We start from the raw sequence: 14,819 nt of genomic DNA, 5'->3' as shown, positions 1-14,819 counted from the left end.
CCCAGATGACTTCTAGACAGAAAATGTCAAACTGATTCTAAAATGCATACATAATTTCAAGGTAGCCAGAATATTCAAACAAGCTTAAAAAAGAATAAATTTGGAGGACTCACACTTCCCAATTTCAAAACTTACTACAAAGCAAGAGTAATCAAGACAGTGGTATTAGTATAAGGATAGACATATAGATCAATGGAATATAAATGAAAGTCCAGATATAAATCCATGTATCTATGGTTGACTGATTTTAAATAAGAGAGTCAAGACCATCAAATAGGGAAACACTTGTCTTTTCAACAAACGGTGCTAGGACAACTGGATAGTCATATGCAAAAGAATGAGGCTGAGGACTCTTACCACACACTATATAAAAAAATTAACTCAAAAGGGATCAAACACCTAAACGTAAGAGCCAAAACTATGAAATATGAAACCATTTTAAAAAATATAGAGGTACATTTTCATTTACCTTGAATTTGGCAATGAATTCTTAGACTCTTAGACATGACAACAAAAGCACAAGCAACTTAGGAAAATATAAATATATTGGAATTCATCAGAATGAAAAACTTTTGTCTTTTGTGCTTTAAAGGACATCATCAAGTAAGTGAAATTAAAATCCTCAGAATGAGAGCAAACATTTGCAAATCCTACATCTGATTAGGGACTTGTATCTAGAATATACCCAAAATATCTTAAAACTCAATAATATAACAACAAATAACCCAATTTAAAAATGGGCAAAGAACCTGAACAGACATTTCTCCAAAGATATACAAATGGCCAAGAAGCACATGAAAAGATACTTAACATCATTAACCTTAGGTAAACACAAAAGAAAACCATAAAGAGATACCACTTCACACCAACTATGATGGCTATAATCGAAGAGTCAGATAATAACAAGTGTTGGTGTGGATGTGAAAAGAACAGAACTCTCGAACAATGTGGGTGAAAGTGTAAAACGGTGTAGCCACACTGAAAAACACTCTGGCAATTTCTAAAAAAGTTAAACGCAGTTACCATTTGACCTAGCAATTCCACTCCTAGGTATATACCCAAAAGAAATAAGAACATGTCCACACAAAAACTTTTACAATATGAATATTCATAGCAGCATAATTCATAACGGCTAAAAGGTGAAAACAACCCAAATGTCCATCATCTGATAAATGGATAAACAAAATGTAATATATCCATCCAATAGAATATTATTCAGCCATAAAAAGAAATGAAGTACTGACACATGCTACAACATGGATAAACCTTGAAAACATTTTGCTCAGTGGAAGAAGTCAGTCACAAAAGACCATATATTGTATGATTTCATCTATACAAAATATCCAGAATATAAAATCAATATAGACAAAAGGTAGATTAGTGACTGCTTAGGGTTGGGGATGTGGGGGTTGGGGGAATGATAGGCAGCTAAAGTAAACAGGGTTTCCTTTTAGGGTGATAAAAATCTTCTAAAGTGGATTTTGGTGATGGTTGCACAGCTCTTAATATACTAAAGAATACTTAATTGTACACTTTAAGTGAAAGAATTGCATAGTATGTGAATTATATCTCAATAAAGCTGTTACAAAAAAGAACAAAATGTAATAAAATGAAAAATTAAAAAGCAAAACAAGACAAAGACAACACATACATATTATTTATACACACACATATACATACACATACACAAATGGAGAGAGAGAATTAAATTTTTACTTTATTTTTAAAACATGCATATGTGTTAAAAAAAAGAGTGGTAGCACCATGGGTTGTTTTTATTTTGTTCTTTTTACTGTTCCTGTATTTTTCAGATCTTTTTAAATATGCAGAAAATATACAAAAATCTGATCTGAAAGGCCTAAATACAAACCACAAAATACATTCAAAATTTTTTTGATTAAAAATATTTCTTGATTCAAAATATTGAAATGATAACTTCATGAATCCCACATATGCATAAAAATAACTATGTAAAATTTAATCAATGTCCATACCTGATATAAAGCAAGAGAGTGTCCATATCTCTGGAGAGGCCCCCTTGAAAGAGTTCCTACATTCCATATACTGCTTTCTAAATTGTAACTAAAAGCAAGAAAAGAAAATAACTTTATAAGCTAAGATTCATTTTCAGTTTTTTAATTTGCATGTGTTTTTCTTCAATTTGTATCCAGGTATTCATTAAATTCAGTAACAATTATAACTAATAAACTGATATGTACCATATTAGAAATTTTTAATAAAGACTCATTCAAGATATACCTAATCTAAATTGCGATTCAATGACCTAAACGTAAAATATACATTAACTTGATTAGGACATTATTACTGGAATTAATTTGTTCAATTACCTTTAATCATTTCAATCAACTGATTAACCTAAACAATAGTGAGCTGTTCTGCATTTTTCGATAACAAAAAAAAGAAGTCAATTTTTTCTTCTTGGAAAGAGATGAAAATTTTCTCCATTTTTACAATAGTCATTTCCTTTATGTATTCTACACACATGTACTTATACACAGTTAGCTTAGCACTATATAAACTAACAAGCATATATTTCTTGTATACAAATGTAGCCTGTCAACTGATAACTCTTTTAAGATTGTGCAAAGTGAATCCAGTAGCATAGAAAGTTCTGTAAAAATAAGGTACTAAAAAAAATTTTTTTAAGTAAGTTACTGTTGGATTACAGAATACAAAAAGGAAATTAATATTTGTTCCACTGCTCTAAAAGCATACATATGAAAACAGAAGTTTCAAACGCTTATCTAACAGAATTCCAGTTTAGCTGTCGTCATCATACTCAACACTCAAATCTCCTCAACTTGCCAAACATACAAGAGACAGCACCCAGCCAAGAAATAACTGGGGCCCTGTTGTAAGTGAAGAACCTAACTATCGTTAACTTCTCCTTCCCTCCTCCAAGTTATCAGGAAAGACAAGAAAGTTACCCTTTACAAAAAAAGTAAGGGTTACCAAAAGCTGATTTCAGATTATGTTTAACTTACTGTATCCGTTGAGTTATAAAACAGATATGTATAATACAAACGGAGAAATATAATCAATCAGAACATAGTCCCTGGACTCGTACCACTACATCTATCCATATAACTAGTATCTGCACCCAACACACTACTTTCCACCAAATTACCATAAATCATCAGGGGGTAATAAACTATTTCTTTGCTCTTTTTTACAACCCTATAAAACTTTAAAAACCATTCTTAGCTCCTGGACCTGGGCCCCTAGGGCACAGCTGGCTGATCCCCACTATAAATGAACTATTCGTGTCCCTTATACACAAGATCTCGTAACACTGCAGCAGCTTTCCCATCTCTTCCCTGTATCACCAGTTTTTGTCATACTAGATAGATCATTCCCTTACCCATACAAATACGGTGTCAAATTTCCCATTAAAAAAAAAAGAAGAAAAACTCTTGACCCCACTTCTGCTCAAACCACCACCCCATTTCTTTATTACCCCCAACCTGTGCATTCTCAAGTTAACTCCAGTCAGGCCTTTAACCCAACCACTCCACGAAAACGGCCTTTGTCAAGATCAACTTCTCATGCTAAACCCATGGCTACTTTTCAGTCCTCATTTTACTTGATCTGGTGAATTGCTAGCGTTCAACATTGTTCATCAGTCCTGCCTCCTCGCATACTCTCTTCCCGGGCCTCCTAAGACACCACACTCTTTGGCTTTTCCTGTCTCACCGGTCACTCCTTTCAGTCTCCTTTGCTGTTTTCTCTTCTCCCCAGCCTCTTAGGGAAAAATGCCTCAGGCTCAGTTCTTGGTCCTCTTCTCTATCTACTACACATGCCTTCACAATCTCATCCAAATTTACCTCCTTGTTTCTATTCTTCCTCCCAACCCCCCCCCCGCCCCCAGTCTACTCTCAACAGAGCAGCCATAGTGATCCTTTTAAAATCAAGTCAAAGCATACTCAAACCCCTCCCATGACTCCACAAAGACATACACTGCCCTACACCATCTGTCTCCTTCCCCCATTATCCTTCTAATTTCATGCTTCCCCCTCAGATATTCCATGTTAGTTACATGAGTCTCTTTGTTGATCCTCAAACACTAGAGGTAGCTCCTACCTTAAAGCCTTTGTCTCTGCCTCCAGGTAACTGAACTGCCAACTCCCTTACCTCCTTTCAGTCTTCACTCAGTTTTCACCTCTTCCATGAAGCCTACCCTGACCACTCCATTTGAAATAAAAACTCCCTCCTCTTTCACACTCTGATCTGCTTACCTCTACTATCTATCTAATCTATAATCTATCTATCACAGATGTATACACACACATACACACACACAGGCACACACATACATATGCGCATATATATAATTTACTTATTTATTACATTTATTTTTTCATTGCCTGTCTTTCCTCACTAACTCTACAAACAGATTTGTTATGACTGCTGATATATCCAAAACCAAACCAAACCTGCTGCTGTTGAGTTGATCCCATCTCATAGCAACCCTACAGGGCAGAGTACTAATGCCCCATAGGGTTTCCAAGGGGCGGATGGTGGATTACAACTGCTGACCTTTTGGTTAGCAGCCATAGCTTTTAACTACTGCACCACGAGGAATATATCCAAAGCACCCAGAAAATAGTTTAAGTGCTCAAAAATAGTTGAGCTCATGAATACATATTTATTTTCACTAATGTCAATGTATATACATTCTGTAAAACGTTCTATCTAATGTAATAGTCACTAATACAGAACTTTTATATTATTTACTGAATGACTCTGTCTTGAAATATAACATCTACATCCCAGTTAAATTCTACTATAGAATACAAATCAGGTTATGACTGACACTATCACTTCTAAAAGCTGTTTAAATATCTTTACCTACAACTGAACTACATTCAGAATGGTGAAAAAATACAGTATTCTCTAACCTGTGAAAACAGCAACAGAAGTTATTTCTGATCTGATTTTTATAACAACCCCAAAAACCTCATAGCTTATTACAAATCTTTACAAACACTGTAACCAAAAAAACAAGGTTTCAAACAAAAAAATTAAACTATCTGGTTTAAATGGAAAATATACAAGTTCAGGAGAGTATCAAATAATATTCCTCACTTAATTTTTAATAAGTTATTCAACTTGCACAGAACACAAACTTTTTTCAATGTTTTCTTGACCATTTTGCTTTGTCTTCAGAACTCAACTTTGCAAACATCACAATTTAATTCGAAGTTCTAATCTACTTTCATAGGCTTTTAATTTTCTTTAATCATAGTTGGTTTCCTTTTAGTTTCTACATTTAAATCTTATTATTTATTCAGGTTTTTCTCACATCTTAATATTTTATCCCACCAACTCCTCTTTGAATTCTTCCGATTATATTTTTACTCTCTCTATATATATATTTTTGTTGTTGTTACAGAATTCTAGTTGTTCACTTAAATACTTACCTCCTTCCTTCCCTGAAGAATTCATGTTATTTTATTTAATTTTATGGTTTAATTTCAGTCATTTTTCAATCATAGCTTTAAATCTCCTCTTATACTCAGTAGAATTTCTTAAATGCCCCAAATTAAAAGGACTAATATACTCAGTGGGCATGGTTACCAGAAAAAATACAGGATGCCCAGTTAAATCTGAATTTCAGATAAACAACAAATAATTATTTAGTATAAGTATGGTCCATGCAGTATTTGGGACGAAACAAAAGTACGGTGTGGGACCTATTTATACTAAACAATTATTTGTTGTTTATCTGAAATTCAAATTTAACTGGGTGTCCTATACATTTATTTGCTAAATCTGGCAGCTCTGGGTATACACCATTGTGGTATACTCTCCAGTGCCAGTCCTGACTGGTTGATGCCCATGTTGCACCAATTACATTTCTTCCTGTAAATAACATTAATAAACAGACAATTTTATTTCCTCTTTTATTCTGTTGTTGAATAGTCCATAAAATACAATAATCAGCTGGAAAAAAAGTTTTCAGATAAAGTTCCCATCCATGTGCTTCCCCTTATCACCCAATTGTACTGAGGACAATCTCTATTGAGCCAAAAGTAAATAAAAGATCTATTTTCTAAATATTAGCACTTCTCTCCCAATAAATGCTTTTAAAGAACATACAAGATAAAAGTTCAGGAAAATTAAAATTTACAGAACTGAAAGTATTTTTATATAAGAAGTTACACTTCATTCTAAAAAAAATAGCAAGTGGCAGGATTCATAATGCCTGATAAAGGCATGACCTCCCTTTATTTTAATAGTTTCTTATTCGGATTAAAAGCACCCTATAGAGGTAGTGAAGTTTCTATACACAAAAAAATCTCTAAATGTACAGATATACTGAGCTCACATATTCCAAAATAAGTTCTATGTAGTAAATAGATACTGCCACAAAAATAACTTTATAAGTTTCAACAGCAATAAAACAAGACATTTATGACAGGTCTTACTACAAAAAAAATTCAGTTTCAAAAAGAATGTGAAAATCTGAAAAATATTACTTACTTCAAGACCATTTGAAATGAACTGTAGTTAAAAGTATATCCACCAATCACCCACATAAATTTCCCATGTAAAACTGCTTTATGCGAAGCCCGACCTACAGAAGGACTGAAGGGTTTAACATTCGGGAGAATCCAGTAAGATTCAGTAGAAGGAACATTCAAAGAACAATCAGGACCTATTTTAAAAAGAATCAAACAACACACTGCATTAAGCAAAGACCTTATATTATAGAAACAGAATATATGGATTAAGAGAATTTAATAATCCAATGCTCATCACATTAATAAATATAATGCTCCTGAAACACATAACAAATGGCCTGAAATATAATTTATTTTAAAAAATTCTAACAACAAATGTAATGCCTACAGGGGAAAAAAGAATCACATTCAATCAGACTTGAATACATTCAAATAAATATCACAAAGTGAAAGAACTGTTTAAACAATGTAAAATCTTAGATTTACTTTAAATGTTAGAAAGTAAAATAATATACTCAAATCCCACTTCCGTCTCTTACTAGAAGTATAACCTATGACCTCAGGGAAGTCTGTTTGACTCTCTCATCACCAAGTCTTCATGGATAAAGTGTAAATCGCAATCTACCCTCAAGGGTTGTTATGAATATTTGATTTTTTAAAAGACAGTAGAAATGAAAGCATTTGTAAATTATAAAGTGTTAAAAAATATAAAAAGTAAAGATTACATTTTTTCTCAGCATCATTCAACTCAGGGGTTGGCCAACTATTTGGTCTGTGAGCCAAAACTGGCCCACTACTTTTTTCTTGTAAATAAAGTTTTACTGGAACGCAGTCATGATCATTCATTTAAGTATCTTCTGTGGCTGCTTTTGTACAACAGCAGCAGTGATGAGTAGTTGCAACTGCCACCATATGGCTGCAAAGTCAAAAATATTTACTATCTTACCCTTTACAGAAAAAGTTTGCCAACCTTGATTTAACTGAAGAGAAATGTGACCATACGGACATTATATATAAGCAATACATCTACTGGTATAAATTGTGGATCTTATCTTCTTAAAAAGGAAATGTAGACTTCTTTTAAATCATATAAATCAGGGAAAATAAAGCAAATAGGGTAAAATGTTAATAAAAGATTAATCTGGGTAAAGGGCACTGGGGTATTCTTTGTACTATTCTTACTCTTGCAACTACTCTATAAATTTGAAATTATTCCCAAATAAAATGTTAAAAACAAACAGACCACTCCCTAAAGGCACAGAGTTGGAAGCAATCAGGCAATATCTGGCTGCAGATGTGATTAAATTAAGGATTTTGAGATGGGCAGATTATCCAGGATTATCCAGGTAGGCCCTAAATGTGACCACAAGTATTATTATAAGAGGGAGGGAGATAGAGAACTGACTACAGAAGATGTCAAGGTGACCACTGAAGCAAGACGTGCTGCTGGCTTTGAAGATGGAGGAAGGGACAAGGAGCCAAGGAACGCAGGGAACCAGCTCTAGAAGCTGGAAAGTCAATAAAACATATTCTCTCCTAGAGCCTTCAGAGAGAACACGGCCCTGCCAACACCTGGCGTTCAGCCCAACGAAACTGGTTTTGGATTTGTGACATCTAGAACTGGAAGAAAATTAATGTGTATTGTTTTAAACCACCAAGTTTGTAGTAATTTGTTACAGCATTCATAAGGAACTAGTACAAAGTTGTTTAACAGAGAAAACAGAATTCCAGTGATACTAAAAAAAAAAAACCTCTATTCTGTTATCTAAAATACCTAATTTTCCAAGCAAAAGAAGAAAAGCAGTCAAAATTTTTCCTATCTTTGTTGCTAACATATTTTGTGTAACTTCTGGCAATTATTAGAAGGAATGGTCTATAGGCCAACTCTATAGACTGCCTATATTTTACTATAAATCAATAAGTTTATAAGTAGAATAACAAGAGTTACGAATATAACTTAAAGTTTTAAGCAAAATTCTATTTTTTAATTTGTAGCTTTCTGCATTCTGCAATCAAAATGATTAAAAACCTAAATAAATAAACTATTAATTTAAAACTCAAATAACTATAAAAGAGTACTTTATACATGGGCATACCCATCCACTAAAAATCTGATATTGATATCTCCACTGAAGACCAACCAAGACTCCCTTTTTATAAAAATATGGCCAGGAAAAATCTACCATTTCATAACCTGGCCCCTCATGCAACATCTCTGATAATTCTCCCTGCATAACTTTTCTCAATCAGTATGAGCATCTCCTCAAAGTAAGCAGATCTCAGCTGTTTTGTAAAAGATGTAATAAACGAATTCACATTACAGTGGTTTTTCATAAAGATTTAATATTCTGTTTTCTCCACAGGTTATCTATAGTTTAATAATCCAAAGAGCATATATGAATTTCTAATTCTGTAACTTTAGGCATTAGTAACAGGCTCCCGAATGTCAGATTTTTGAGGGACTAATCATACAAAGTACAACTATACTCTGATTACTCCCAAATTTATATCTCCAGTCTCACAATCTCTCTTAAATTCCAGACTCAAAATTAATCTACCTACCTGCCATTTCCACTTGAATGTCTAATAATTATCTCAAACTTAACATATCCAAAACTAAAATTGTGATTTTTTCCTCCCAAACCTGTTCTTCCACCAGTGTTTACAATCTCAGAAAATGGTACCTCCATTAACCCAATTACTTGGGGCAAAAACCTTGGTGCCATTCTTGAGCTCTCTCTTTCTCCCAATCCTACATTTAATCCATCAACAAATCCTTGACTGATAGTAATTAGGTATACAGGGATACAGTGTTTCCAGTTGCTAAAATATGGAAATGCTTCAATGATGGTTGGTAAGGAGATGTGCCTCAGCATTCCTAGTACCCCTACTTCCCTTCGCAGCTCCCTTGACTTCTTCCCTGAGATAATCCAGACCTCCTCATATTCCATGATTAAAAGAGTAATGCCTGGCACTACTGACTCATCCAGGATCCTGCTCCAGTCTTAAGGTCAACATCCATTTTGACTGGTTGGTGACTGAGTATCTGTGTCTCACCGGTTATGAACATTTTTTAATTCTATCACTCCTACCAAACTCCAACCATTAAAAATACCTTCCTAATTCCTTTTTCTACCACTATCGTCCAAGTCTCACTCACCATCCACTCTCCCCTGGACTACTGCCATAGTCTCCCAACTGGTCTCTTTAGTTCCATTTCTTGCTCCCTTCCCACCACATTCAACTGTCCACAATGTAACTAGAATGATTAGTAATATAAATAAGCCCCTTTTACTTACTTCCCTACTCAAAATCCTTCAATGATTTCCCATCCCACTTAAAATAAAATCAAAATCTTTAACATCACCTACAACCCCTACATGATTGGCCTCAGTATATATTTACTGAATGAATGAATGAATGAATGAAAAGATGAATGAAAGAAACTTGGAGCTTTAAAGGATTAAAAGAATGAGATATGGAGTTAAACCTAGCTTTCCTACTTACTAGCTGTGAAACCTGGGAGAAGTTAGTGAACTTCTCTAAGCTTCAATTTAATCATGAAGATTATACTAGAAGAACATAGGAGTTTGTGAAGATAAAATAAGAATGTATGTGATGTCCTTAATATTCCATACATAACAAGTCCTTTATAATAGTAGCATTATTATTATTATGCCAATCTCCTCATTTCATGTACATACAAAGAAACTAAGTACAACTAGGGCTATAAGCAAAATAGGCTAATATAGCCTAAAGTCATTAATATTATAAATATACAGGCCAGAAGAAAATAATAAAACTGCAGGTAAAAAACTTCCATAATCACAGGTAAATCCAATTTGAGAAATAATTACAAATAACAAAACCTAGGATAAAGACAGTACTACAAAGTTTTGAAAGTTTTTAGAAAGCAATCCCAGACCACTAACTTATATTCTTTTTTCCTTTGCAAAGTATTCTAATTATCCTGCATTGGAAATTTTTTTCCTGAAGGAATCTATCTCTGATTTTATAATGTAAATCAGTACAAAATTGTTATTTGCTTTACGCAAATTAAATTTACAAACTAACTTTGCTTCCATAAAAGAGGATAAATATTTAAAGTCTTTAGCTGAGGGAAACAGCACTTCCCTAAGGTCCCACAATTTATGAACAGACCTCTATACTAATTTCTGATGCTACTAGAAAAACTGTAATTGCTCTGTACAAACATGTAGAATAGAAATGCTAACAGAAATTGTACCTCCCCCAGCAACTAGGTAGATGAACCGTTCCTTCTACTGATTCATACTTCAATGGCAGGCTTTGATTTTTAAAAACAAGAATTTTTCCGAATGGAATTTCTTTGTATCATTTCTGAAACGTAAAAACATCCATAAAATAGAAGGGGGTTAAAAAAAAAAAAAAAGAGCAATCATACTACAGCTAGATCCAGTCAAGTAAGGCATTTGGGGGAGAAATAGTCTTTCTCTAGGAATCTTTTTTTGATACAATTTTGGCTTATTCCTTTAATTCATATCTATTCTACTCCAACATAAGAAAAATTTATGTTACTACTAAAGTGAAACATGTTTAAAAGGCCTAGTATATTTATTTTCTTCTTACAGTTCTCAACTGAAAACGTTAATATTGCTAACTTTGAACTATATCAAATGCAGATTGTTAAGCTGCATTTCTATAAATAACTCTACCACTGCAGATAACACTTTGGTATTTTAAATAAATGCAATAAAGGGGGGAAGAAAACCCTCTAACAGTATCTCTAGGGTAGTATATCAGTTAAGTTTCTGTGACTGTAAGCCAAATAAATTAATTTTGCTAACTTAAGAAAAAAATGTGAATTTATTGAAAAAAAAATGGGAGAATTCAGAGAATTTTAAAAAGAGGGTGAAAAAATAAGGCTTGGAATAGACAGCCACCTGTTTATCATCCCAACAAGACTACCTCAATGAGTGGAAGGCAATTTCCCAGAAAGAAATTGGATTGCTGATAGAAAAAGGAAATACATGCTGGGAAGGGAGATTTTAAGAGAGATATATATAACTTACTGTAATCATTACAGAAATAGTCTTCTTAATATGTGTACTAAACCTGAAATTCTCCAATAAACAGCAAAACAAGAAAACATCATTGCAAGTGTCCTATCTTTCCAACATCAATATTTGAATAGTTTGACTTTGTTACAATATCCAAAGCATAATGTTTTCCAGGCCATAAAGCCAATTTCCAAAGGCCAGGTTTCCAATCTTAATATATTTCAAATGTCCAAAGCTGTTCTCCTAATGTGATGGTTAATTTTATATGTCAACTTGGCTGGTCTATTTAATCAAACACTAATCTAGGTGTTGCTGTGAAGGTATTTTGTAGATGTGGTTAAGATCTATAATCTGTTGACTTTAAGTAAAGGGTATTATCCTTGATACTGTGAGTGGGCCTCAAGACTGCTATGTCAACTTCTGCCGAGTTTCTAGCCTGCCAGCCTGCCCTAGAGATTTCATGCTTATCAGCCCCCACAATCACAGGAGACAATTCTTTAAAATATACCTCCTTGTGTATATATGTCTGTGTGTCCTATTGGTTCTGTTTCTCTGGAGAAGTCTGACTTATACAGGCCAGTATTTTCATTTTATAAAACAATGAATTGGGTGAGTGGTAACATTATATATGTTCCAAGAATATCTGGTTTGCAGTTTAGATCAATGATGCAATTATAACATGGAAACGAGCTGCCTTTTTCTTAACAAACATCACTGGTTTCCACTTATTATTTTTTAGGTGTGGAAACCTTAAAGCAAAGTTTACATGGAATCTTAATATGTAAAATATCACAAAGTGGTGATGAAGATAATGAAGAGCCACTTCTCCTCCATCCTACACCACTACTCATTTCATTATATAGCCCTCGAGTCACACATCTTGAAAATCACCAATACCAACAAAATATGTGCATAGAAAAAATTTCAAAAATGTTAAAGATCTATTTTTGGAATAATTATGGCCCTCAAAATTACATTTAATCAAAAACATCTAAAATAATGAAAGTATGCTGTTGTTAGGTGTCATCAAGATTTTCACTCATAGTGACCCCATGTGACAGAGTAGAACTGCCCCATAGGGTTTTCTAGGCTGTAATCTTTATGAAAGCAGACTGCCAGGTTTGTCCCCTTGGGGACACTAGGTGGGTTCGAACCACCAACCTTTTGACTAGCAGCCAAGCACTTAATCGTTTGCGCCACTAGGGATTCTTAATGAAAGCATACAAGTCAACACTTCTTTTATGCACGATAATTAATCTGTCACATATTTTAGATAACCTCATGCATATTTTAATGCTTACATAATATCTTTAATAGTATGCCTGATGTCCAAATATTGTTCATAATTTCAAATTTTTACCCATTAATAAAATACATTAAATCTGCTTACAAAGAGAAGAAATTACTATACTAAGATCTATTACAAAGTATCTACTTACTAAGAAGAAAATTGTTATGGTAGTTATCAGTCCTTTAAATGGATACTACCTTGTATTTGTACAAAAAGGCAGTTTGTTGTTGTTGTTAGTTGCCAGTTGAGTCGGCTCCAACTCACGGCGACTTCAGGTATAACAAAGGGAAAGGTTGCCCGGTCGGTCTATTCTCAAATTACTTTCACCAAATTATCATCCCAAGACTCAGACAAGAGCAAATAATGTCTCTACTATACAAATAAGGAAACTGATAACCAAATAGGTTAATTGACTTGACCAAGGTAACCCTAATTGTGAATAGGGAAGAGTTCCTCCATAAATTGGAATACTTTAAGAAATACATACTCTAAGAACTACCATGCTTTGAAGGAAATCTATAAACCATGTTAAGTGTACTGAAAAGGTAATATGGACTACTACAAAAAAATAATAAAATTCTAAGAAGGATTTAAGACTTTGATTCTGATTAGTTGAAAATGACAAATACAGAATTAGCTAGATTGAGAGCAGGATTTGTTTATCCTACTTATCTAATTCAAAGCCTACAGAGTAACCAGTTGTAAATATTAAACGATGCAGGAAACAGCAAAAGAACACAGAAGGAATACACAGAATCCCTATACCAAAAAGAACTGGTCTACCATTTTAGGAGGTAGCAAATGATCAGGAACCAATGGTACTGAAAGAAGAAGTCCAAGCTGCACTGAAGGCATTGGTGAAAAACACGGCCCCAGGAAATTGATGGAATACCAATGGAGATGTTTCAACAAATGGATGCAGCACTGGAGGTGCTCCCTCGTCTATGCCAAGAAATTTGGAAGACAGCTACCTGGCCAATCAACTGGAAGAGATCCATATTTATGCCTATTCCCAAGAAAGGTGATCCAACTAAATGCAGAAATTATCGAACAATATCATTAATACCACATTCAAGTAAAATTTTGCTGAAGATTATTCAAAAGCAACTGCAGCAGTATATCAACAGAGAACTGCCAGAAATTCAAGTTGGATTCAGAAGAGGACGTGGAACCAGGCATATCATTGCGGATGTCAGATGGATCCTGGCTGAAAGCAGAGAATACCAGAAAGATGTTTACCTGTGTTTTATTGACTATGCTAAGGCATTCAACTGTGTGGATCATAACAAATTATGGATAACACTGTGAAGAACTGGAATTCCAGAACATTTCATTGTGCTCATGAGGAGCCTGTACATAGATCAAGAGGCAGTCGTTCGAACAGAACAAGGGGATACTGCGTAGTTTAAAGTTAGGAAAGGTGTGCATCAGGGATGTAGCCTTTCACCATATCTATTCAATCTGTATGCTGAGCAAGTAAAGTGAGAAGCTGGACTGTATGAAGAAGAACAGGGCACCAGGACTGGAGGAAGACTCGTTAACAACCTGTGATATGCAGATGACACAACCTTGCTTGCTGAAAGTGAAGAGGACTTGAAGCACTGATGAAGATCAAAGACTACAGCCTTCAGTATGGATTACACCTCAACATAAAGAAAACGAAAATCCTCACAACTGGACCAATAAGCAGCATCATGATAAACAGGGAAAAGACTGAAGTTGTCAAGGATTTCATTTTACCTGAATCCACAATCAACACCCATGGAAGCAGCAGTCAGGAAATCAAAAGATGCATCGCACTGGGCAAACCTGCTGCAAAAGACCTCTTTAAAGTGTTGAGAAGCAAAAATGTCAGCTTGAGGACATTATGCTGAGTGAAATAAGTCAATCACAAAAGGACAAATATTGTATGAAACCTCTTGTAAAAACCCATGAAAAAGTTCACAAACAAAATGTAACAATCTTTGTTGGTTACCAGGGATGGGAGGGGTGGGGGGGAAATAC

At 34.2% G+C, this 14,819-nt stretch overlaps 1 protein-coding gene across 4 annotated transcripts in view; it reads right to left on the bottom strand.

Annotated features, from left to right (window-relative positions):
• Nucleotides 1-14,819, bottom strand: part of ATRNL1 (attractin like 1) — a 743,508-nt gene that overhangs the window by 663,214 nt on the left and 65,475 nt on the right. For all 4 annotated transcript variants that reach the window (XM_004374869.2, XM_023729981.1, XM_023729982.1 and 1 more), the window contains exons 6-7: nt 6,505-6,679; nt 1,995-2,082 (exon numbers count right to left, since the gene is read on the bottom strand). In XM_004374869.2, coding sequence (XP_004374926.1) covers nt 1,995-2,082; nt 6,505-6,679 — 263 coding nt within the window. The remainder of the gene's footprint in view (nt 1-1,994; nt 2,083-6,504; nt 6,680-14,819) is intronic.

Source organism: Trichechus manatus, unplaced genomic scaffold (assembly GCF_000243295.1).
Source record: "Trichechus manatus latirostris isolate Lorelei unplaced genomic scaffold, TriManLat1.0 scaffold00031, whole genome shotgun sequence".
Lineage (NCBI taxonomy): Eukaryota > Metazoa > Chordata > Mammalia > Sirenia > Trichechidae > Trichechus > Trichechus manatus.
The sequence above is the reverse complement of the archived record's forward strand: the minus strand, read 5'-3'. Positions and strand labels throughout refer to the sequence as shown.